This window comes from Balaenoptera borealis, assembly GCF_965194805.1.
Source record: "Balaenoptera borealis genome assembly, chromosome: 11".
Lineage (NCBI taxonomy): Eukaryota > Metazoa > Chordata > Mammalia > Artiodactyla > Balaenopteridae > Balaenoptera > Balaenoptera borealis.
This window is the reverse complement of record NC_138868.1, coordinates 71,385,685-71,412,209: the sequence shown is the minus strand read 5'-3', so window position 1 is coordinate 71,412,209 and position 26,525 is coordinate 71,385,685. Positions and strand designations below refer to the sequence as shown.

Genomic DNA, 26,525 nt, shown 5'->3' with positions numbered 1-26,525 from the left:
CCCCAACGTTCATTGCAGCACTATTTACAACAGCCAGGTCATGGAAACAACTTAAATGTCCATTGACAGATGAATGGATGAAGAAGATGTGGTACATATATACAATGGAATATTACTCAGCCATAAAAAAGAAGGAAATAATGCCATTTGCAGTGACATGGATGGACCTAGATATTGTCATACTGAGTAAAGTATGTCAGACAAAGACAAATACATGATTTCACTTATATGTGGAATCTAAAAAAATGGTACAAATGAACCTATTTACAAAACAGAAATAGAGTCACAGATGTAGAAAACAAACTTATGGTTACCAAGGTGGAAAGGGAGGAAGGGATAAATTGGGAGATTGGGATTGACATATACACACTACTATATATAAAATAGATAACTGATAAAAACGTACTGTGTAGCACAGGGAACTCTACTCAATACTCTGTAATGACCTATATGGGAATAGAATCTAAAAATAGTGGATATATGTATATGTATAATTGCTTCACTTTGCTGTACAGCAGAAACTAACACAACATTATAAATCAGCTATACTCTAATAAAAATTAATTTTTAAAATGTGATTAATTAAATTAGAATAAAAGAAAAAATAATAAAATTATTTGTTCTAGTTCTGTGAAAAATACCCTTGGTATTTTTATAGGGATTGCATTGAATCTGTAGATTGCCTTGAGCAGAATGGTCATTTTAACAATATTGATTCTTACTATCCAGGAATACAGTATCTTTCCATCTGTTTTTGTTGTCTTCAATTTCTTTCACCAGTGTCACAGTTTTCTGAGTTCAGGTCCTTTACCTCCTGGGGTAGGTTTATTCCTAGGTATTTTACTGTTTTTGATGTGATGGTAAATGAGATTGTTTCCTTGATTTCTTTTTCTTATAATGCATTGTTAGGGTGTATAAATACAACAGATTTCTATATATTAATTTTGTATTCTGCAACTTTACTGAATTCATTGATGAGTTCTACTAGTTTTCTGGTGATGTCTTTAGGATTTTCTAAGTATAGTATCGTGCCATCTGCAAACAATGACATTTTGACTTCTTCCTTTCCAATTTGAATGCCTTTTATTTCTTTTCCTTCTCTGATTGCTGTGGCTAGGACTTCCAATATTTTATTGAATAAAAGTGGTGAGAGTGGGCATCATTGTCTTGTTCCTGATCTTAGAGGAAATGCTTTCAGCTTCTCACAATTGAGTATTGTGAATTGTGAATTGAGTGGAGCTGTCATATATGGCCTTTATTATGTTGAGATATGTTCCCTCTATGCCAACTTTCTGGAGAATTTTTATCATAAATGGGTGTTGAATTTTGTCAAAAGCTTTTTCTGCATCTATTGAGATGATCATATAGTTTTTACTCTTCAGTTTGTTAATGTGGTATATCACATCGATTGATTTGTGGATATTGAGAAATCTTTGCATCCCTGAGATAAATTCCACTTGATCATGGTGTATTATCCTTTTAATGTATTGTTGAATTCAGTTTGCTAATATTTTGTTGAGGATTTTTTCACCTATGTTCATCAGTGATATTGGCCTGTGATTTTCCTTTTTTGTGATGCCTTTTTCTGGTTTTGGTATCAAGGTGATGGTGGCCTCAGAGAATGAGTTCAGAAGTATTCTTTACTCTGAAGTTATTTTGAATAGTTTTAAAAGGTAGGTGTTAACTATTCTCTAAATGTTTGGTAGAATTCCCCTGTGAAGCCATCTGGTCCTGGACTTTTGTTTGTGGAGAGTTTTAAAATTACTGATTCAATTTCATTACTGGTAATTGGTCTGTTCATATTTTCTATTCTTCATTCAGTCCTGGGAGATTGTACATGTCTAAGAATTTGTCCATTTCTTCCAGGTTGTCCATTTTATTGGCATATAGTTGCTTGTAGTAGTCTCTTATGATCCTCTGTATTTCTATGGTATCTGCTGTAACTTCTCCTTTTTCATTTCTGATTTTATTGATTTGGGTTCCCTTTGGCTTTTTCTTGATGAGTCTGGCTAAAGTTTTATCAATTTTGTTTATTTTTTCAAAGAACCAACGTTTAGTTTCATTTATCTTTTCAATTTTTTGGGGTCTCTATTTCACTTATTTCTGCTCTTATCTTTATGATTTCTTGCCTTTTGCTAACGTTGGGTTTTGTTAGTTCTTCATTCTCTATTTCCTTTAGGTGTAAATTTAGGTTGTTTTTTTGAGATTTTTCTTTTTTCCCGAGGTAAACTTTTATTGCTATAAACTCTCTTAGAACTGTTTTTGTTTTATCCCATAGGTTTTGGATTATCATGTTTTCATTTGCATTTGTCTCTAGGTATTTTTTGATTTCCTCTTTGATTTCTTCAGTGATGCACTGGTTGTTTAGTAGCATATTGTTCAGCCTTCACATGTTGTGTTTTTTGCAGTTTTTTCTCATGGTTAATTTCTAGTTTTATAGAGTTGTCGTCAGAAAAGGTGCTTGGCGTGATTTCAATTTTCTTAAATTTAGGGAGGCTTGTTTAGTGGCCTAGCATGTAATCTAACCTGGAGAATGTTCCATTTGCACTTGAAAAGAATGTGTATTCTACAGCTCTCGGATGGAATATTCCATATATATCTATTAAGTTCATATGATCTAATGTGTCATTTAAGGCCAGTGTTTCCTTATTGATTTTCTGTCTGGATGATCTGTCCATTGATGTAAGTGGGGTATTAAAGTCCTCTATTATTATTGTGTTACTGCTGATTTCTCCCTTTTGTGTCTGTTAATATTTGCCTTATGCATTTAGGTGCTCTTATGTTGGGTGCATATATATTTACAATTATTATATCTTCTTCTTGTATTGATTCCTTTTCCATTATGGAGTGTCCTTCTTTGTCTTTTGTAACAGTCTTTAAAGTCTATTTTATCTGATGTAAATACTGCTAGCCTGGATTTCTTTTGATTTCCATTTGCTTGGAATACCTTTTTCTATCCCCTCACTTTCAGTCTGTGTGTGTCTTTAGCTCTGAAGTGAGTCTCCTGTAAGCAGCATATAGATGAGTCATTTTTAATCCAGTCATCCACCCTATGTCTTTTTTTTTTTTTTTTTTGCATTTGAATAAAAGATTTACTTTCATCTCAGGAAAAACATGTACATCTTAGGGAAACACACTACATTTTACAGCCCACATTAGTTTGTAGTTGGTCCTAACCATTCCTGGCACAGCTGTCAACAGCATCAGCTGTTTTAACCAGAACCAAGGTGTTCACCCCCAATAGAATGTACACAGATGACACTAGAGGACTGCAGGGTTTTCCCTGAGAGAAGCATCAGACAGACAGAAGTTGCTGAGAGAGCCATCTTTCCAAGCAGCCCCTCCCTTTCCATTTTGGAGGATTTGCCTGAACTATGCAGCTAATCAGCACTTAAAACATGTGCCTCTTCTCCCTATATAATCACCCACCCTGCCCCAAAGCACTTGGGCTCACTAAGCCCTCACAGTCTCTGACCCAAAATAGCAGTTGAAGATTCTCATGTACATTTCAGCAGTCACACCTAGTAAATTGGGAAGTGGGGCCCCTAAATTCCATCAATCTACAGTTCTGTGCTTATTTCCACAACTGGCTATGGGGAGACAGGCCTTTTTAGTCACCTCAACTAGATCTTAAGATTAATTAACTATATAAAGTGCTTTTAGGCCCTTAGAGATCGACATGATATAAATAGGTGGTTTATGATCAAGAATGATAAATACACAGATAAAAATAGCTCTAGCTAGATGACCTTAAGGCTTGGAGATGGGCGGGCAGGGCAATTGTTCCCTTATTATGTTCTTAGTCATTTTATTCATGCCTATTTTTGTCTGGAGTCCACATACTAAAGGTCAGGTTCAGAAGCTGAAGGTTTCAAAATGACCCTGGTTCCACTATAAAAGTTTTCTTCAGTTTACTAGTAGCTTTTATATAACTCTGAGGTTTAACAGAGCCCATCAATTTCTATAAGTTTAAGTGAGCATATTCAAATGCAAAAGAACCTAGAGAAAGTCACCTAAGATACCGTCCCCTCCTCTGAAAATCCCTAAGGGATTTTGAAAATTTCTCCCCAAAGACAGGATTAAGCAACAACCAATAAGATACTAGTCCAAGGAAAAGGGACTCTTCTCACCTCATCACTGTTACTGTCAGCACCCATTGTACTGCCACCTCCTAAGGATAAAATTCAAGAAGGATGAAGGTCTGAGGACTCCTTGGGTGGTCACTTAGGTTCCTAGTGCCAAAAACTAAAAGGGCTAGTATGAGTTCAGGGATGGCAAGGTAAATTTGTAAGAACTATAAATATCTGTAGAGGGAGCTGAACAAGCAGCAAATATTTCAAGGAAGGATAGGAAATAAACAGTAAGTTTGATAAAACATCAAGTCTAAAGTCTGTAGAGATGCCAATGCAAAAATTTGAAACAAAGTTTAAGAATCATTAATAGAAATGAAATAAGTATTCGTTTTATTAACTCACTAGGCTTAGACCTGTGTTTAACAAGCAAGCCTAGTAATAGCACCATGGTTAGACTATAGCCTGCTTTTCCAAGCCACCATTGTACAATTTATTAAGCAAACAAGGGATCAAATGTCTCTCATCCACCCGATGTGATCTTTTTATACATACTCCGAATAAGTCCCATTTGGAACAGCTGAAAATCTTTTAGCAAAAGCTTTGAAGATGAGCTCATGAACTCAGTTTAAATTTCACCAGTTAAATTAAGTCAAATGGAAGGAACTCAAATGAGTAGTTGCCCAATCAGAGCCCATTATCTGCAAGTCATCAAACCGTGTGCCCCGCCCCCCAATAAAACCTTAAAACCTTGACTCAATTATTGGAAACCCACATGTAACAAAGTGAAAGGATTAATTTCCATTCCTCAATTTCTCAGTCCCACGTTAAAAAACAAACAAAAAAACCCCCCAAACAGCTATTTAAGAAATACTTACCAAAATCAGATAGGAAAATTAAAGCCTGCATAGTTATGAATCAGAATTGTTGTACTACAACCAGGTTGCATACAATTACATCAGTTGGTTCTGTATACAATCTAGAACTGACTAGCACAAAATTTAGAATAGAAAAGCTATAAGAAACAGGTTCCTAACTACAGAAGTTGTAAATTTCAAAAGGGTATGAAAAAACTAATGTAATTTCAGACTTTTCTCCCTTTACATTTCAAATAGATGTTCTGCAAAAATATATACAATTTTTACAGACGAATACAAGTTTTTGTCTTAAAAACAGAATATTCCAGATTTGTAATTGAGCCTTAAGTCAAGTATTCTTGGCCATAGCACTAGGCGAATAAACTAGGAATCACTCAAACCAAGCCAAAGTAGAACAGGTATAAACATCCTGAGCATTGGACTTCCTATTCAAGAAGCACATCTAGAAAAGCTAATTATAGAGGATAAAGCTTCCCTTCACACTCTGTCGTACAGTGTTGAGGCTTCTAGTCATAGGTTCTATTACTTGTAGCTTAAATCCATTTTACACATGCCACTGGCGTTGTTAGTGTTTCTATTTTAACACTATAGAAGTTAATGGATTCAGTGGGCATATTTAATGAACTCTATGACTAGCCTGGCTACTGGCCACTTTCCTGTTCTAGGCAAGTAATTAGTCTCTCCACCCTACCATCTTCACTAAATCTAAAAGTCCTCCTCTGTGGCCTCCCAAAGTTTGCCTGTTGCTGAAACTGAACTCTGCTTCTTTCACTTCTTTCAGACAGTGACTCTTCAAGGGGGACTACTTTTCCCATGTATTTATTCCTGTTAGCCATAAGCCTCCTGCCACTTGCTTTTCTCCATTGCTAGAGTAGAACTCTTGGAGGTTATGGCCTGCACAGCCTGAAGTCCAACTTCATAAATATATCTGATTTCACAGCAGGCGTATGTGGCTTTGGTGGCTGGAGTTGGTTAAGAGACAATTATTGCACTTAAAAGGCTATCGTATTAGATACGCCAAACCAGCTCCTACTCCAGCAACACCTGCAAAAGCCAGCAGCACATTTCTGAGGCCGTTTGCTAGGTCCTCTCCATGGAAGAAGTCCAAAAACCCATCCCAGCCTCTTTGTTTGACTAGCCAGTCTCGTTTTGTCCTTACGAGAACATCTGTGATGCTTTCTGCTAATGGTTCGATGCAGATTTCTTGGTTTATACTCTTCAAGTGTTTGGCCACAAAGGCACCAAAAAAAAGAAGAGTCACAATCCTGCCCCAGTTTGTAACTCCGTCACTGAAAACATGGACCATCACTCGAGACAAAGATTTGACATCGTCTTCGTTTTTGATGTCCAGTTTCTGAAGCATGCCTTGAAAGGCTGTCTCGTGGCTGTGTTGCACACCGTCCCCGACCCGTTGCACGGTCTCTAACGCCTTCCAGCTGGCGGCCCCTGACCCGCTCAGTGGCTTCACGTCCTTGGAGCTGGTTGCCTGCTCCCGGAGGTATCGAGAGATAATCTCCAGGGACTGCCGGTACAACTCGTCCTCCTCCTCCTCTGCTGGGGGCGGCATCGAGGGGAGTGAGCCGTCCGTGCTGGGGCTGTTACTGGCCTCGCCGACCAACTCCAGCAAAGGCAGGACAGCCAGCCACTTCCCCAGAGGCTCCGGCTCCCACCTGTCCAGCTCGTCTTCGGGCTACATGATGGCATCGGAGGCCAAGGATTCCATCTCCTCAGGCGGCGAGGCACGGCGGGTGGGTGCAAAGAATAGCAGCCTGGCGGGGGTCGCGGTGATGTCAGGGCCCTCGGCGCCAATGGGTGAGGGCCGCGTGACCCTCCGGGCGTCGGGCGCGAGAGTGGCCGGGGGGGAGGGGGTGGAGGGGTGGAGGGGGGTGGAGGGGGTGGAGGGGGTGAGGGTGAGGGGGTCGGGGGGCACCGTGCCATCTTCCCCTCCTCCTACCTCCCGCCGGGCCGTGGCCTCCTTTCCCGCAGCCAAAAGCTGCCTCCCTGGAGGAGAGGAGCCGCTGCCACTACCTGGTCCCAATCCGGTTCCCCCCCAGTAGAGTTTGAGTCCGATTACTGTGTTTCTCTTGAGGCCGAGCATCTCAAACCGCCGCTTCCGCTTCCTGAGAAAAATGGGGGATGCCCCGACTCCTATCTTGAAGAGTGGAAGTAACAACTGAGAGAGGCGCTCCTAGATCATGGTTTTAGGGCCAGTCCACCCTATGTCTTTTGATTGGAGTATTTAGTCCATTAACATTTAAAATGATTATTGATAGATATGTACTTATTGCCATTTTGTTACTTGTGTTCCAGTTGTTTTTGTAGTTCTTCTTCTTTTAGTTTCTTCACTTGTGGTTTGATGATTTTCTTTACTGGTACGTTTGTGTGTTCCTTTCTCTCTAGTTTTTGTGTATCTGTTGTAGGTTTTTGATTCGTGGTTACCATGGGATCATATATGATGACCTATATCTACTTGTTTTAAACTGATAGTCATTTAAGTTCAAACACATTCTGAAAGATCTACATGTTTTACTCCCCTCCCACACATTTTGTGTTTTTGATGTTATATTTTATATCTTCATGTTTCTTTCTTTACTGAGTACTGTAGTTATATTTGATATTACAATTTTTTTCTTTTAATCTTTGTACAAGCTTATTTAAGTGATTGATCCTCAGCCTTTACCCTATATTTGCCTTTAGTAGTGGAATTTTTTCTTTCCTATAGATTCCTACTTCTTGTTATAGCCTTTTCTTTTCCACTTAGAGAAGAACCGTTAACATTTCTTTTAGACTAGGTTTAGTATCGATGAACTCCTTTAGTGTTTGCTTGTCTGAGAAGTTCTTTAACTCTCTTTCTATTTTAAATGATAATCTTGCTGGGTACAATATCCTAGGTTGCAGGTATTTCCCTTTCAGTACTTTGAATATATCATGCCACTCCCTTCTGTTCTGCAATGTTTCTGCAGAAATATCAGCTGATAGCCTTACAAGGGTTCGCTTGTATATGACTCTTTGTTTTTTGCTTGCTGCCTTTAGAATTTGCTCTTTAACTTTTGCCATTTTAATTATGACATGTCTTCGTGTGGGTCTGTTTGGCTTCATCTTGTCTGGGACACCCTGTGCTTCTTGTATCTGGATATCTGTTTTGGAAGTTTTCAGCCATAATTTCATCAAATACATTTTTGATCCTTTTCTGTCTCTCCTCCTTCTGGGACCCCTATAATGTGAATGTTGGTACATTTGATGTTGACCTAGAGACCCCTTAAACTGTTCTCACTTTTAAAATTTGTTTTTCTTTTTGCTGTTCTGAATGGGTGATTTCCTTTATTTTTTCTTCCAGATCACTTATGTGTTCTTTTTTATCACCTAGTCTGCTGTTAATTCCTTCTAGTGTGTTTTTTTTTTTTTTTTTTTTTTTTTTTTTTAAATTTATTTATTTATTTATTTACTTTTGGCTGTGTTGGGTCTTCATTTCTGTGCGAGGGCTTTCTCTAGTTGCGGCGAGCTGGGGCCATTCTTCATCGCGGTGCGCGGGCCTCTCACTATCGCGGCCTCTCTTGTTGCGGAGCACAGGCTTGAGACGCGCAGGCTCAGTAGTTGTGGCTCACGGGCCTAGTTGCTCCGTGGCATGTGGGATCTTCCCAGACCAGGGCTCGAACCCGTGTCCCCTGCATTGGCAGGCAGATTCTCAACCACTGCGCCACCAGGGAAGCCCTCTAGTGTGTTTTCATTTCAGTTATTTTATTCTTCATTTCTGACTGGTTCTTTTTTATATTTTCTAGTTTCTTGTTAAAATTCTCACTGTGTTCATATATTCTTTCCCCTAATTCAGCCAGCATTCTTATTACTATTGCTTTGAGCATTTTATCTGGTAATTTGTTTTATTAGTTGTGTTTTCAGGGGTTTTCTCTTGCTCTTTCAATTAAAACAAATTCCTTTGTTTTCTCATTTTGCTTAACTTTATCTGACTATGAAAGTAGGTGAAACAGTTACCTACTGTGATCTAGAAGGGGTGTCCTTATGTGGGAGCATTCTTTTACAGTCCGCATGTGCCCAGTGGTTTTTATGGGAGAGCTGGATCTGACATGAGCACAAGTTATGTCTTTCCCCAGGGTGTGCTGGCAGCTATCACCTTGGTAGGAGGTGGGGCTGGAGATAGATGGGCTAGGGCCAGAGCCAGGTGTGAGACAAGGTTTCCTCTCTGCTTAGTGGCTGTCACCACCCTATCAGGGGCAAGGGCAGGTCCAAGTTGCTGGAGCAGAAGCCCTGAGAGTCAGGTCTGAGTTTGCTCCATCCCTTCAAGTGTGTGCTCTCCCTACTCCCAGCACTGGCACCTTCAGCTCAGAGGGGAGCTGTGCTGGAGCAAAAGGGGTTGGAGCAGGCACTTGGCATGGGTTGAGGCCCAGGCTGTGGCAGTTCAGCTGTACTCAGATATTGGGACTGCTTCTGGTGCACTGCCTATGTACGCACCAGAAATGGCTGCCACTGCCCTGCTCAGACACTGCTTCAGGTCTGGCCTCATTTGTGTCTCACAGCCAAGCTCTCTCCCCTTGGCCACAGTAGCTGTCACCCCAGTGGAGCTATGTCATGAAGCAAGCAGGCCTGTAGCAGTTGCTAGGTTCAGGCTGGGGCGCATGCCAGGGCAATCACAGGAAGCTGTCCAGCCACCTATGCTGTTTCAATCTTCCCTCTCTGCCCTGTTTCAGGAGTAAGCAAACATGTGCATGCTGCTCGAGAGTGGAACCCAGGCTTCCTTCAGCCTTCCTATTAGTCCCACTGGCCCTTCAACCAGTCTAAGGGACTCATCTTCCTGGCATTGGACCCCAGGACTGAGGTGCACGACATGTGGCTCAAGACACTCACTCCCCAGGGAGGCAGGGAGGATCTCTGCCTGTGTAATCTCCCTCTTCTTCTGAGTCCCCTCCCAGGGGCGCAGTTCCCTACCTGATTGATTCTCTTCCCTTCATACACATCCCATTAGATCTTTCTTTTCTCCTTGGTTGCATACGAGTCTTTCTACCAGGCTTCAGTTAGTTTTCAGTGAGAATTGTTCCACATGTAGATGTGTTTTTTTTGGTTTTTATTCATTCATGATATTTTATGCAAATGTAATTGTAGTCACTTTTTAAAATTATAGTTTATAAAGTCCATAGTCATGAAAGTGAGTTTCTATGAAATTGTAGTCACAAAAATACATGTCTACAGTTTTTATTTTTATTTGAATTATAATTATTCCTCTTTAGCTGTCAAGCCCAGTTTTTTTTCTTTTAACATCTTAATTGGAATATAATTGCTTTACAATGGTGTGTTAGTTTCTGCTTTATAACAAAGTGAATCAGTTATACATATACATATATCCCCATAGCTCTTCCCTCTTGCGTCTCCCTCCCTCCCACCCTCCCTATCCCACCCTTCTAGGTGGTCACAAAGCACCGAGCTGATCTCCCTGTGCTATGCAGCTGCTTCCCACTAGCTATCTATTTTACATTTGGTAGTGTATATATGTCCATGCCACTCTCTCACTTTGTCCCAGCTTACCCTTACCCCTCCCCATATCCTCAAGTCCATTCACTAGTAGGTCTGCATCTTTATTCCCGTCTTGCCCTTAGGTTCTTCATGACCTTTTTTTTTTTTCTTAGATTCCATATTTATGTGTTAGCATACAGTTTTTGTTTTTCACTTTCTGACTTACTTCACTCTATATGACAGATTCTAGGTCTATCCACCTGACTACAAATAACTAATTTTCATTTCTTTTTATGGCTGAGTAATATTCCATTGTATATATGTACTACCTCTTCTTTATCCATTCATCTGTTGATGGACACTTCGGTTGCTTCCATGTCCTGGCTATTGTAAATAGAGATGCAATGTACATTGTGGTACGTGACTCTCTTTGAATTATGGTTTTCTCAGGGTATATGCCCAGTAGTGGGATTGCTGGGTCGTATGGTAGTTCTATTTTTAGTTTTTTAAGGAACCTCCATACTGTTCTCCATAGTGGCTGTATCAATTTACATTCCCACCAACAGTGCAAGAGGGTTCCCTTTTCTCCACACCCTCTCCAGCATTTATTGTTTGTAGATTTTTCGATGATGCCCATTCTGAATGGTGTGAGATGATATCTCATTGTAGTTTTGCCTTGCATTTCTGTAATGGTTAATGATGTTGAGCATTCTTTCATGTGTTTGTTGGCAATCTGTATATCTTCTTTGGAGAAATGTCTATTTAGGTCTTCTGCCCACTTTTGGATTGAGTTGTTTGTTTTTTTCATATTGAGCTGCATGAGCTGCTTGTAAATTTTGGAGATTAATCCTTTGTCAGTTGCTTCATTTACAAATATTTTCTCCCATTCTGAGGGCTGTCTTTTCGTCTTGTTTATGGTTTCCTTTGCTGTGCAAAAGCTTTTAAGTTTCATTAGGTCCCGTTTGTTTATTTTTGTTTTTATTTTCATTTCTGTATGAGGTGGGTCAAAAAAGATCTTGCTGTGATTTATGTCATAGAGTGTTCTGCCTATGTTTTCCTCTAAGAGTTTTAGAGTGTCTGGCCTTACATTTAGGTCTTTAATCCATTTTGAGTTTATTTTTGCGTATTGTGTTAGGCAGTGTTGTAATTTCATTCTTTTACATGTAGCTGCCAGTTTTCCCAGCACCACTTATTGAAGAGGCTGTCTTTTCTCCACTGTGTATTCTTGCCTCCTTTATCAAAGATAAGGTGACCATATGTGCATGGGTTTACCTCTGGGCTTTCTATCCTGTTCCATTGATCCATTTTTTTTTGTGCCAGTACCATACTGTCTTGATTACTGTAGCTTTGTAGTATAGTCTGAAGTCAGGGAGTCTGATTCCTCCAGCTCTGTTTTTCTTTCTCAAGATTGCTTTGGCTATTCAGGGTCTTTTTTGTTTCCATACCAATTGTGAAATTTTTTGTTCTAGTTCTGTGAAAAATGTCAGTGGTAGTTTGATAGGGATTGCCTTGAATCTGTAGATTGCTTTGGGTAGTAGAGTCATTTTCACAATGTTGATTCTTCCAATTCAAGAACGTGTATATCTCTCCATCTATTTGTATCATCTTTAATTTCTTTCATCAGTGTCTTATAATTTTCTGCGTACAGGTCTTTTGTCTCCTTAGATAGGTTTATTCCTAGATATTTTATTCTTTTTGTTGCAATGGTAAATGAGAGTGTTTTCTTAATTTCACTTTCAGATTTTTCATCATTAGTGTATAGGAATGCTAGAGATTTCTGTGCATTAATTTTTTATCCTGCTACTTTACCAAATTCATTGATAAGCTCTAGTAGTTTTCTGGTAGCATCTTTAGGATTCTCTATGTATAGTATCATGTCATGTAGATGTGTTTTTGATGTGTTTGTGGGAGGAGATGAGTTCCACATCCTCCTACTCCACCGTTTTGATCCCTTCCCTCTAGGCATTTTTGTTGACTCCACACTCTGGTGGCCATTTGAGTTTGGACTCTTGTGCATTACTCTGCCACCTTGGGTAATCTCTCCAAGACTAACAAGAATCCCATGTTACTCACACCAATTACAATGTGGGTTTTCTATTGTTAACAACTGATGTAAAAGAGACAGAGAAGGATAATTAACTAATTTCTCCTACATGAAGATCTTGGATAGGAATGGCTAATGTTCTACAAATTAACACTTTAGATAGTCATACATACAACTTGATAAGAGATGCCTTGCTGGATAATAATTATTTCCAATTATCACCTGGATTATCAGACTTAATGACATTATTGCAAACCCAAGGGAGGGCATTTTGTCAGTAATTTTCTACATTTATGATGTACTGTGATCTTTGCTAGTTCAAATTTTGTATTGCTTTATCTAAGGCTGATAAAGTGCTTTAGAAGTATTAATTAAGTTTCACATCTCTCGAGATAGGGAGGTTTCACCATACCTTGTGAGTCTGAAGCCATGAAATATTTTCATCATGACCAAGAACAATACCCAAGAAACCAAACTTAAGATAGTTAAAGCATTCCAAACATTTTCACTTCAAATGCAATTATGACTTTCCTTTACAGGAGGGAAAAACATTTTTCATACCATGCATTTGGTTGGACTTCACAAACTCTTTGTCGTCCTTGTCAACACTGAAGGGACGCCAGGTAAACTTCTGAATATTTTCATCAAGATACCTGCTCAGATTCTCATCAAAGACTGTGAATAATAGGTAAAATTCCTTGTCTATTCCTTTCTATAGAGAAGAAAGAAATGAATGTATTAAAGTACAGCTTGGAGGACTTCTTAGCTCTACTTCACTTTCAAAGTTAACACAAAGTAATACAAAGTAAATTAGGGTCAATGTCAGCCATAGATTTACTAGGTCATTTTTTAAATCAGGTTTCTGATAAATTCATTCTACACCCAACAAATTCATCTTCCTCATTATATCCTTCTCCCTGTCCATGTGACCTCCTTAGAGGAAATAAGTCGTTGCTCAGAAGCTTTCCTTCCCTGTGGTACTCCTATTTTCAGGCTGGTCATCACTGTCTTATTTTCCTTACCCTAGACTCCAAGTCCTGGCCTCAGCCTCTCTCTCTCTGGCCTCGGCCTCTCTCTCTCTGGCCTCGTCTCCATGTATCACCCCCTAACTTATTCCAGCTACCCTGGCCTTTTGCTCTTCTGTGAACACACCAACTTCATTCATGCCTCAGGGCCTTTGTGTGTGCTGTTCCCATTGTATAGAAGGTTCTCCTAGGTCTTGCCTGGCTCAATCCTTTATTCTGTTCCATTCCCTACACAGACATCACCTCCTCAGAGTGCCCTTCCCTGACCACCCTATACAAAACAGTCACTCATCTTCCATCCTGCCTGCAAACTCACTCACTTTACTTTACCACACTTTACTTTTCTTCATAGCACTTATCTCCACCTGAAATTATATTTTACTTATGCACTTATATTTTTTGATATTGCCCCACTGCAATGTAGGCTTTGTGAGAGTAGGGAAGTTTTGGGTCCCTCTCTGTATCCCCAGCTCCAACAAAAATGACTGGAAAAGTAGGCGCTCAATAGGTGTTTTTGAGTGAAATAATGAATTCACGTAACCCATGGACTTCACTATGTTATGTTAATTTGAGTTGATATTCAGGGATTACTTCCCACTGTGTATATTCCTAATCCGTCTTTTTTGAGCCTGTCTGACCAAACAGCATCTTGAACTGCTGAAATCTACTTTTCTTTAAAGCTGAACCAGAGAGGTAACTGTATTTTCTGTCCCTCAACCATCTTCCCGTCTCTAATGTGCTCCCTTCCAATCTACCCTTCATCCTGCTGCCTGCTCCAGAGGGATCCTCAGCAGTGCCATCTGATCATATCTCTCTACTTAATCTGGAGAATACAATCTAAACTCACAGTGATCAGTCCCTGCCTACCTGTTCGGTCTCATCTCTCAGCCCTTCCCTCCTGGCACGTGGATTGAAGTAAGGCCAAGATCCTTGCAGCAATCTGAATTTGCTATGTTCGGCAAGCCTCTGTCCTTTATGCGTGTACCCCCTCAACTTTGATGGTCTCCCACTGTAATCCAACTTCAAGGGTCAACTTAGCTGTCCCACCCCTGTGAAGCTTTAACTCTTCTTTGAAGATAAGGGTATTTGCCTTATGTTCTTACTATACCTTATGTACACTTACTGCTTTTATCACATGGTGTTTTAGAAGGCAATAATTTAAAATGATTGGCTATGGAAAGAAACAATATAGGCTTAAAATTTTTCAAAATACAATATAAAAAATTGGGGGGGGGACAAGGGGTCAAATATATTTTAAAAGATCTTGGGTTCTAGTGCCATTCTACTTAAATGCTGTGAAAACTGGGACAAATGACTTGTCTTCTCTAAGCCTAATTCCCTCATTTGCAAACTGAGGATATAAGTAGTCCCTACTTCATGTTTTTTTGGAAGGTAAATTAGATACTATAGGTAAAACACTCAACACAACATCTGGCAAATACTAAGTACTCAATGTTAACTGTTATTAACTGTGATTGCAATTGTACACAAGATGAGAAGGAACCATTGAAAGGAGTTCAGTTGAAGAACCTCATCATCTGAGAGTTACTTGGAATGTAACTTGGTCTATAAAAGTGGGATATTAGCCCAGGAGAAGGTTAGAAGGTAGGTGATAGGACCCTGTGTAATGATTAATTTTATGTGCCAACTTGACTGGGCTATAGGGTGCCCAGATATTTGGTCAAACCTTATTCTAGCTGTTTCCATGAGGGTGTGCTTGGATGAGATTAACATTTGATTCAGTAGACTGAGTAAAGTAGATTGCCCTCCTTAATGTGGGTGGGCCTTATCCAATCAGTTGAAGGCCTTAGCAGAACAACAAAAAGTCTGACCCTCTCACAAGTAAATGGGGATTCCTCCTGCCTTTGAACTGGAACAACAGCTTTTTCCTGCCTTTGGACTCAAACTTAAACACAGGCTCCTCCTGGGTCTTGAGCCTGCTGGCCTTTTGGGTCTCCTGGGTCTCTTGCTGTGACTCACCCTGCAGATCTTGAAACTTGTCATCCTCCATAGTCATGTGAGCCAACTCCTTATAATAGTTTTCTTTCTATCCATATACACATCCTAATGGTTCTTTTTCTCTACAGAACTAGGATTATTGCCAAATATTACAAAATATACCATTTAAATAAATAGCTTGCTATTTCTGATTGGTAAAGTAACTTAAAATGGTTAAATGGCTGACTTTTCCTCTTTTCATCAATGTGTTTAATATCATGCAGACATAGCTTGAAATGCTATGCTTTGCCACACTAATCAGTGTGGCTTAATCGAAACTTCTAAGTTGGGACTTGCAAGAAACAACCTACTTGCTTTCTTGTTCCTTTGGTCATAGTGACTAATTTCCAGATTATAGTGGTGAGCTACAGGGGTTCTCAAACTTGGTTGCACATTGGAGTCACCTGGAGATTCTGATTTAATTGGTCTGGAACACCTGAATAAAGGATGTTTAAAAGGTCCCCCCAGGTGATTCCAATGTGTGGCCAAATTTGAGAAAACTTGCCCGCCAAAAAGTTCCCAATTTGCATTTCATATAGATCTCTGAAGCTTCTAGAATCAAAGCAATGCACAGGGAAAGAGACCCACCAAATTCCAGCCACAACAAGCAGAAACCCTGGTTTTCTAGGTGGGCATCTGTAACTTTCAGATCTTAAATTTACATTTCAGATCTGAAAATTAAAATTTTAATTACATTAAAATTACCTTAAATTAAAATTCAGATCTTAAATTAAGGAAAAACAAAATAAAATAAAATCCTCATTTCATAGAAGTCAATTTCAAGAGCAATGAGGAAAAATCACTTTTTGTAACTGACTCTTTATTAATATTTACTCCCTAGCCATATTACTGATCTCTCTCACATACAACCCTGAGAAGAACTTGGTGACCTTTGATGGCCTACCTGTGTCCCATCAGCATTGAGAATGCCCTTTTTACAGACTAGCAAAGGCCCTACAAGGCCAGAGCTGGTGTCCTTGATTGGCTCAACAGCTGAGAAGTAAAGATAGGTCAGACAGGGGGGATCATCAGCTGTTGGGCTTACGCTTTCAGGCACCGTCCACCTGTATGTGAAAGTTTCACCTGGCTTAACGTGTGCCCCTGGCTTCAGAAATCCTGAGGAGATAAATGAAACAGTTATTCAAAGCAACAGCCAAGAACATTAAACTTGTCACACTGGGTCTTCCAGCCCTGGTGTGTCTCTCTCTGATGATGTACTTTGTGGAAGGACAGTTGTTTTCACTGTATCCTACCAGGGAGGCCACTGCCACAATCTGCTGTTTCATGAGATAGAAGCTTATATCAAAGGATTATCTTCTTCACAGATTACATTTAATATCTTCACAGATACTACTTCTTATTCATCTACCAGGCTTAGCAAATGTTAGAAGAGCGATAATTGTCCACTTATATATTAATATATAAATGTAAATTCATAAAATATCATTGAGTACCTTCCATGTGGAATATATTATACTTGGCCTTGCAGAGGACACCCCAAAAAGTTAAACAAGAGACCTATCTTTAAAGAGTTTGAAATCTAGAAGGTTGAACTAGGAATAACTCAAATAACTACAAGTTAGAGGAGGTAAGCGAAGGCCCAAGGTAACAAAGCTGATAAATGGCAGATCTGGGTTTCAAATTCAGGGCTGTCTGATTCCAAAGACTTTGCACTTAACCCTCACATTATATAGCCAAATGAACACATTGAGTCTCTCCAACTAGACTGGGGCCAGAGACTTTCTGCATCTTGTCCAGAGCTTTGCAAAAAGGTGCCCAGGAAGTTTTCTGAGTTAAACAATAGAAAATGTGGACATTTGCACTGTCACTAGTGTTCTTTCTGCACACACACAAAAGTCATTGTGAGCATTTTGACCAAGGAAGAGACTGCAGGCACAGGAAATGTTGCTGCGGCAGGGGGAGGGGAGGGTGGGTGTAGAGAGGGGGAATGCTCCCTCTGTTCCTTCCTTCTCTGTCCCCTCCCCATCACCTGCGCTGGACTGTGACCGGCCTCATACTTGGGCATGAAGAAGTAAGTATCCCAGGAGTCATGATGTCTGTTGTAGTGATGGGGAAGGCTTCCAACGCGACCAGGAGTTTCCCAAAAGCAGTATCATGAATGGAAGGATAGCCCCTGCAGCCACTGGGTAGAAGCTGCCTTTCTTACATGTAGAGAGCCTGTGCTACATACTCTGTGATTGGGAGAGGCCGTGTATGATGGTAAGCGCATAATACTGGTTTTAAATAAATATTTGTCAATAGAGACAAAGCAAAGACCACGTGTAAGATTTTGATTTCAACAAAACATTGGAAATCAGAGTTCCCTTTCAGCCTTCAGCCACAGATCCCATCCAAATGCAGCAGAAAAGCTCTCCATCTTAGAGAAGTGGAGGTGACTGTGAAAGTAGCTCACTTTGAGATTTATTACATTACTGAGGGAAAAGGAAAGGCATTAACATTTCCTAAGTACCTACTGTGGGCCAGACCCTGTCCTAAATTCTCTCCATCCTTTCCCAAAGCCCTATGAGGTGAGTGTCATTATCTGCATTTGATAGGTGAGAAGAATAAGGTTCAGAAAGTTGAAATAGCTGCTCAAGCTCACAGGGCTGGTAAGTAAAGGGACCAGGATTTGAACCAGGTCTGTCCAGTTTCAAGTCCTTTGCTCACTCATCCTGTTTCCTCCCAAGGCTGAGGCTGGGACTTACCATCTACATTTGGGGCTGCATCAGAGGCCTTGTCATAGATCACACCGTGGGGCAAAATACTGTAGACCTTGTCGGCTTTGTTAGCAAAGGTCACTAACAGAGTATCACCCACCTCTGCCTTGATGATGGGACCTGAGAAATATTAAGAGAAGGAGGGACAAGAGGATGAAAAGAGAGAAGTGGATAGGAGCAGGAGAAGAGTCATTCCATGTTAGGTGTGCATGTCCTACTAAAACATTTCCCCTGTTCAAAACATGACAGATGGTTTCACTGTACCAAGAATTCCAAGGTGGGCTTCTGCCTCAGAGAGTCTTTTTCTTCGAGTAAAAGTTGCATCAACATACTCTATATACTGAGCCTTCCAATATTTTCCTCCTATTCTGTTGTCCCCTTGTGTGAAGTAGAGCTCAGAGTCACTGTGGAAAGAATAGGAAGTTGGCTGAGATTACACCTCTGCATATCCACCAAGTGCCTTAATTATGGAGCTTTACTGTATTGCCTTTAGCCCATTTATCCACCCATATCTCCAGAAAAGATAGCACAGTCTTCAAAATAGTCAACCAGCCTTAAAAGTCTTCAGAAGCTGTTTGATGCTCAAGCTCATTTCTCTCTTAGCCATTGTACTTTCTTCCCCAGAGGTCCAGCAACTGAAGAAGGCACAGGCAAACTCCTTAATTATCAATATTGGAGTCCCAGAATGGTGTCCTACAAAGTAACAAAGAGCTAACTGGTTTCTTTGCAGAATAAGCATCCCTCTATCTCTTGCTGATGTCAATATGAATAGACTCTGCATATAGTATGCTCTGATATCTGGCATGATTAAGGAATGGAGTGTCTAGTTAATCAAATAATTTAATCAATGGAGTTACCATACAAACTATATACATGAAATGCCAAATTTCAAAGCTGTGAAATACGATAATATAACTTCCAATTAGTACTATCTCTATTCTATTTCTGTCAATGGTGCCATTACTCTTGCAGACGTGCAGGCTTTGTCTTCTTTTTCTGCCTCATCTCCTTATCTTGTTCATCCTGACTTTGTAACCTTTTATTTTGCACCCTTCCTTTTCTTCACCTTCATTTCTTCATCTTTTCCTTTCCTTCCTTCCCATGGTCACAACCCCAGTACGTGCATGTCCTCCTCACCTTGTGCTTGGACCATTATATAAACCTCCTAACTGTGCACACAGCATCCTCTATCTCACATTGGCTCACTCTTTTTTTTTTTTTACCTTTTTTTAAAATTGCATTTTATTTTTTTTGAATTTTTTTATACAGCAGGTTCTTATTAGCTATCTATTTTATACATATTAGTGTATATATGTCAATCCCAATCTCCCAGTTCATCCCACCCCACCCCCCCACAGCTTTCCCCCCTTGGTGTCCATACATTCAGTTTTTTTCTCAGCATACACACTACTACTACGTTAATCTTCAAAATAGTAATTTTTATTGTCATTTTACCTGCTCCAAAATCTTCTGTTGCTTCCAATTGCCAATTGCCAATCAAGTAAAGTTCAAATGATTGGAGGACCTCTGCAATGGATATCCAGTTTACCCCAATTCTCTCTGCATTGCTCTATGTAAGTGCCCGTTCCCCATGCAAATCCCCCACACCAGTCATTCACTCTCTGATCTAATCACTCTGCTTTATGGCAGATGCTTTGCATTAACCCCTGCATCTAAAATTTCCCTCTCTTTACAATTCACTTATATAAATTCTACCATTCTTGAAGACCCTACTTAAGTTCCACTTCCTCTGTGAAGTCTTTCTGGTTATCGTAGCTCTCTCTGAATGCGCAGAGAACTCACCGTTTGGACAACTCACCTAAATCTTATTTGTAACTTGCAAAATCACTTCTCTTCTCCTGTGCATTCAGCTTCTTTCTCTACCTGAGATTAGGAACATTGTTTTAGACCTCCCTGCATCTCGTGTCACTTAGTACATTGTGCTGTCACATATTACATTAAATATTGATTGAATATCGCTTAATATTTCATATTTTATAAGGAGCTTCTGAATTCTGGAAGGCTTCTAAGAAATGATTTTCAATGTTAATTTTCATTATTTTGTTTATGGAGAGATAGTGGTCCATAGAGAATGTTCATATCAAAAACATTTTCATATATGGTCCACACAAATTCTTTAGGCAAGCCTCAAGTGCATTGGTTTGGTGGAAGAATGAATGAATGAATGAAATTTACAATGAAAGAAACAAAGGGTATCTTATTGACCACAAAGACAATTTTTAAAACACTCCCTCAAACATTAAAAGGATTATAGAATAGATTCTTGCTGGGGATGCGGGCCCGGATGGCTGCGGGAAGCCAAAGATACAGCATTACATTTAGTCTTCATGTCTCCATAGGCTCCTCTTGGTTGTGACAATTTCTCATACTTTCCTCATTTTTGATGACCTTGACAATGTTGAGGAGTACTGCCTTGTTCTAAAGCCTCAGAATCTTCTGCTTCAGTTGGCAGAAAGAGAAAGAGACAGTGGAGGAGCCACTTCAGATTCATAAAAACCACAGCTTAGAGGAAGTAATATCTTGGAAAATTTTGAATATTAAATAATACATGCTACTGGATTATAAGGGAAAGAGTGACTTTAAAGAAAAACCTTGGGGGAGACCTTCAAGATGGCAGAGGAGTAAGACGTGGAGATCACCTTCCTCCCCACAAATATATCAGAAACATCTACATGTGGAACAACTCCTACAGAACACCTACTGAATGCTGGCAGAAGACCTCAGACTTCCCAAAAGGGTCTTGGTGCTCCAGCCGGGAGTCAGGCCTGTGCCTCTGAGGTGGGAGAGCTGAGTTCAGGACATTGGTCCACCAGAGACCTCCTGGCTCCACGTAATATCAAATGGCAAAAGCTCTCCCATAGATCTCCATCTCAACACTAAGACCCAGCCACACTCAATGACCAGCAAGCTACAATGCTGGACATCCTATGCCAAACAACTAGCAAGACAGGAACACGACCCCACCCATTAGCAGAGAGGCTGCCTAAAATCATAATAAGGTCACAGACACCCCAAAACACACCACCGGACATGGTCCTGCCCACCAGAAAGACAAGATCCAGCCTCATCCTCCAGAACACAGACACTAGTCCCCTCCACCAGGAAGTCTACACAACCCACTGAACCAACCTTAGCCACTGGGAGCAGACACCAAAAACAACAGGAACTATGAACTCGCAGCCTGCAAAAAGGAGACCCCAAACACAGTGAGTTAAGCAAAATGAGAAGACAGAGAAACACACAGCAGGTAAAGGAGCAAGGTAAAAACCCACCAGACCAACAAATGAAGAGGAAATAGGCAGTCTACCTGAAAAAGAATTCAGAGTAATGATAGTAAAGATGATCCAAAATCTTGGAAATAGAAAGAAGAAAATACAAGAAATGTTTAACGAGGACCTAGAAAAATTAAAGAGCAAACAAACAATGATGAACAACACAATAAATGAAATTAAAATTCTCTAGGGCTTCCCTGGTAGCGCAATGGTTAAGAATCCGCCTGCCAATGCAGGAGACACAGGTTCAAGCCCTGGTCTGGGAAGATCCTACATGCCGCGGAATAACTAAGCCCGTGTGCCACAACTACTGAGCCTGCGCTCTAGAGCCGGCGAGCCACAACTACTGAAGCCCGCGTGCCACAACTACTGAAGCCTGTGCGCCTAGAGCCCGTGCTCCACAAGAGAAGCCACCACAATGAGAAGCCTGCACACTACAACGAAGAGTAGCCCCTGCTCGTCGCAACCAGAGAAAAGCCCGCGTGTAGCAATGAAGACCCAAAAAGCAGCCAAAAATAAATAAATAAATAAAATAAAATTCTCTAGAAGGAATCAATAGCAGAATAACTGAGGCAGAAGAACGGATCAGTGACCTGGAAGATAAAATAGTGGAAATAACTACTGCAGAGCAGAATAAAGAAAAAGAATGAAAAGAATTGAGGACAGTCTCAGAGACCTCTGGGACAACATTAAATGCACCAACATTCAAATTATAGGGGTCCCAGAAGAAGAAGAGAAAAAGAAAGGGACTGAGAAAATATTTGAAGAGATTATAGTTGAAAACTTCCCTAATATGGGAAAGGAAATAGTTAATCAAGTCCAGGAAGCACAGAGAGTCCCATACAGGATAAATCCAAGGAGAAACACGCCAAGACACATATTAATCAAACTACCAAAAATTAAACACAAAGAACAAATATTAAAAGCAGCAAGGGAAAAACAACAAGTAACACATAAGGGAATCCCCATAAGGTTAACAGCTGATATTTCAGCAGAAACTCTGCAAGCCAGAAGGGAGTGGCAGGACATATTTAAAGTGATGAAAGAGAAAAACCTACAACCAAGATTACTCTACCCAGCAAGGATCTCATTCAGATTTGACAGAGAAATTAAAAGCTTTACAGACAAGCAAAAGCTAAGAGAATTCAGCACCACAAAACCAGCTTTACAGCAAATGCTAAAGGAACTTCTCTAGGCAGGAAACACAAGAGAAGGAAAAGATCTACAATAGCAAACCCAAAACAATTAAGAAAATGGTAATAGGAACATACATATCGTTGACTACCTTAAATGTAAATGGATTAACTGCTCCAACCAAAAGACATAGACTGGCTGAATGGATACAAAAACAAGACCCGTATATATGCTGTCTACAAGAGACCCATTTCAGATCTAGGGACACATACAAAGTGAAAGTGAGGGGATGGAAAAAGATATTCCATGCAAATGGAAATCAAAAGAAAGCTGGACTAGCAATTCTCATATCAAACATAATAGACTTTAAAATAAAGACTATTACAAGAGACAAAGAAGGACACTAGATAATGATCAAGGGATCAATCCAAGAAGAGGATATAACAACTGTAAATATTTATGCACCCAACATAGGAGCACCTCAATACATAAGGCAAAGGCTAGCAGCCATAAAAGGGGAAATCAACAGTAACACAATAATTGCAGGGGACTTTAATACCCCACTTTCACCAACGGACAGATCATCCAAAATGAAAATAAAGAAGGAAATACAAGCTTTAAATGATACATTAAACAAGATGGACTTAATTGATATTTATAGGACATTCCATGTAAAAACAACAGAATACACCTTCTTCTCAAGTGCTCCTGGAAGATTCTCCAGTATAGATCATATCTTGGGTCACAAATCAAACCTTGGTAAATTTAAGAAAATTGAAATCGTATCAAGTATCTTTTCTGACCACAATGCTATGAGACTAAATATCAATTACAGGAAAAAATCTGTAAAAAATACAAATACATGGAGGCTAAACAATACACTACTTAATAACCAAGAGATCACTGAAGAAATCAAAAAATACCTAGAAACAAATGAAAATGAAAACACGAAGACCCAAAATCTATGGGATGCAGCAAAAGCAGTTCTAAGAGGGAAGTTTATAGCTATACAAGCCTACATCAAGAAACAAGAAACATCTCAAATAAACAACCTAACCTTACACATAAAGCAATTAGAGAAAGAAGAACAAAAAAACCCCAAAGTTAGCAGAAGGAAAGAAATCATAAAGATCAGACCAGAAACAAATGAAAAAGAAATGAAGGAAAAAATAACAAAGATCAAGAAAACTAAAAGCTGGTTCTTTGAGAAGATAAACAAAATTGATAAACCATTAGCCAGACTCATCAAGAAAAAAAGGGAAAAGACTCAGATCAATAGAATTAGAAATGAAAAAGGAGAAGTAACAAGTGACACTGCAGAAATACAAAGGATCATGAGAGATTACTACAAGCAACTATATGCCAATAAAATGGACAACCTGGAAGAAATGGACAAATACTTAGAAAAGCACAACCTTCTGAGACTGAACCAGGAAGAAATAGAAAATATAAACAGACAAATCACAAGCACTGAAATTGAGACTGGGATTTAAAATCTTCCAACAAACAAAAGCCCAGGACTAGATGGCTTCACAGGGAAATTCTATCAAACATTTAAAGAAGAGTTAACACAAACCCTTCTCAAACTCTTCCAAAATATAGCCAAGGGAGGAACACTCCCAAACTCATTCTACGAGGCCACCGTCAGCCTGATACCAAAACCAGACAAAGATCTCACAAAGAAAGAAAACTACAGGCCAATATCACTGATATGAACATACACACAAAAATCCTCAACAAAATACTAGCAAACAGAATCCAAAAGCACATTAAAAGGATTATACACCATGATCAAGTGGGGTTTATACCAGAAATGCAAGGATTCTTCAATATATGCAAATCAATCAATGTGATACACCATATTAACAAATTGAAGGATAAAAACCATATGATCATCTCAATAGATGCAGAAAAAGTTTTTGACAAAATTCAACACCCATTTATGATAAAAACCCTCCAGAAAGTAGGCATAAAGGGAACTTACCTCAACATAATAAAGGCCATATATGACAAACCCACAGCCAACATCCTCCTCAATGGTGAAAAACTGAAACCATTTCCACTAAGATCAGGAACAAGACAAGGTTACCCACTCTCACCACTATTATTCAACATAGTTTTGGAAGTCCTAGCCACAGCAATCAGAGAAGAAAAAGAAATAAAAGGAATCCAAATTGGAAAAGAAGAAGTAAAGCTGTCACCCTTTGCAGATGACATGATACTATACATAGAGAATCCTAAAGATGCTACCAGAAAACTACTAGAGCTAATCAATGAATTTGGTAAAGTTGCAGGATACAAAATTAATGCACAGAAATTTCTTGCATTCCTACACACTAATGATGAAAAATCTGAAAGAGAAATTAAGGAAACACTCCCATTTACCATTGTAACAGAAAGAATAAAATACCTAGGAATAAACCTACTGAAGGAGACAAAAGACCTGTATGCAGAAAACCATAAGAAACTGATGAAAGAAATTAAAGATGATACAAACAGATGGAGAGATATACCATTTTCCTAGATTAGAAGAATCAACATTGTGAAAATGACTCTATGACCCAAAGCAATCTAGAGATTCAAGACAATCCCTATCAAACTACCACTGGCATTTTTCACAGAACTAGAACAAAAAATTTCACAATATGTATGGAAACACAAAAGACCCGAAATAGCCAAAGCAATCTTGAGAAAGAAAAATGGAGTTGGAGGAATCAGGCTCCCTGACTTCAAACTATACTACAAAGCTACAGTAATCAAGACAGTCTGGTACTGGCACAAAAACAGAAATATACATCAATGGAACAGGATAGAAAGCCCAGAGATAAACCATGCACATCTGGTCACCTCATTTTTGATGAAGGAGGCAGAAACATACAATGGAGAAAAGACAGTCTCTTCAATAAGTGGTGCTGGGAAAACTGGACAGCTAGCTACATGTAAAAAAATGAAATTAGAACACTCCCTAACACCATACACAAAAATAAACTCAAAATGAATTAAAGACCTAAATGTAAGGCCAGACACTCTAAAACTCTTAGAGGAAAACATAGGCAGAACACTCTATGACATAAATCACAGCAAGATCCTAATTGACCCACCTCCTAGAGAAATGGAAATAAAAACACAAATGAACAAATGGGACCTAACGAAACTTAAAAAGTTTTACACAGCAAAGGAAACCATAAACAAGATGAAAAGACAACCCTCAGAATGGGAGAAAACATTTGCAAATGAAGCAACTGACAAGTGATTAATCTCCAGAATTTACAAGCAGCTCATGCAGCCCAATATCAAAAAAACAAACAACCCAATCAAAAATGGGCAGAAGACCTAAATAGACATTCCTCCAAAGAAGATATACAGATAGCCAACAAACACGTGAAAGAATGCTCAACATCACTAGTCATTAGAGACATGCAAGTCAAAACTACAATTAGGTATCACCTCACACCAGTCAGAATGGCCATCATCAAAAAACCTACAAACAATAAATGCTGGAGAGGGTGTGGAGAAAAGGGAACCTCTTGCACTGTTGGTGGGAATGTAAACTGATACAGCCACTATGGAGAACAGTATGGAGGTTCCTTAGAAAACTAAAAATAGAACTACCATATGACCCAGCAATCCCACTGCTGGGCATATACCCTGAGAAAACCATAATTCCAAAAGAGTCATGTACGACAGTGTTATTGCAGCTCTATTTACAATAGTCAGGACATGGAAGCAACCTATGTGTCCATCGACAGATGAATGGATAAAGCTGTGGCTCATATATACAAGGGAATATTACTGAGCCATAAAAAGAAATGAAATTGAGTTATTTGTAGTGAGGTGGATGGACCTAGAGTCTGTCATGCAGAGTGAAGTAAGTCAAAAAGAGAAAAACAAATACCGTATGCT

General features: G+C 39.5%; 1 protein-coding gene and 1 pseudogene across 2 annotated transcripts in view; both read right to left on the bottom strand.

The window, feature by feature from the left end:
• Nucleotides 1–26,525, bottom strand: part of HEPHL1 (hephaestin like 1) — a 99,650-nt gene that overhangs the window by 35,591 nt on the left and 37,534 nt on the right. The window contains exons 7-10 of the mRNA XM_082339875.1: nucleotides 18,460–18,599; nucleotides 18,184–18,315; nucleotides 16,383–16,594; nucleotides 13,017–13,167 (exon numbers count right to left, since the gene is read on the bottom strand). Coding sequence (XP_082196001.1) covers nucleotides 13,017–13,167; nucleotides 16,383–16,594; nucleotides 18,184–18,315; nucleotides 18,460–18,599 — 635 coding nt within the window. The remainder of the gene's footprint in view (nucleotides 1–13,016; nucleotides 13,168–16,382; nucleotides 16,595–18,183; nucleotides 18,316–18,459; nucleotides 18,600–26,525) is intronic.
• On the bottom strand, nucleotides 5,947–8,661 carry LOC309604918 (induced myeloid leukemia cell differentiation protein Mcl-1 homolog pseudogene; annotated as a pseudogene). The gene has a single exon. The product of its transcript is annotated as an induced myeloid leukemia cell differentiation protein Mcl-1 homolog pseudogene (transcript).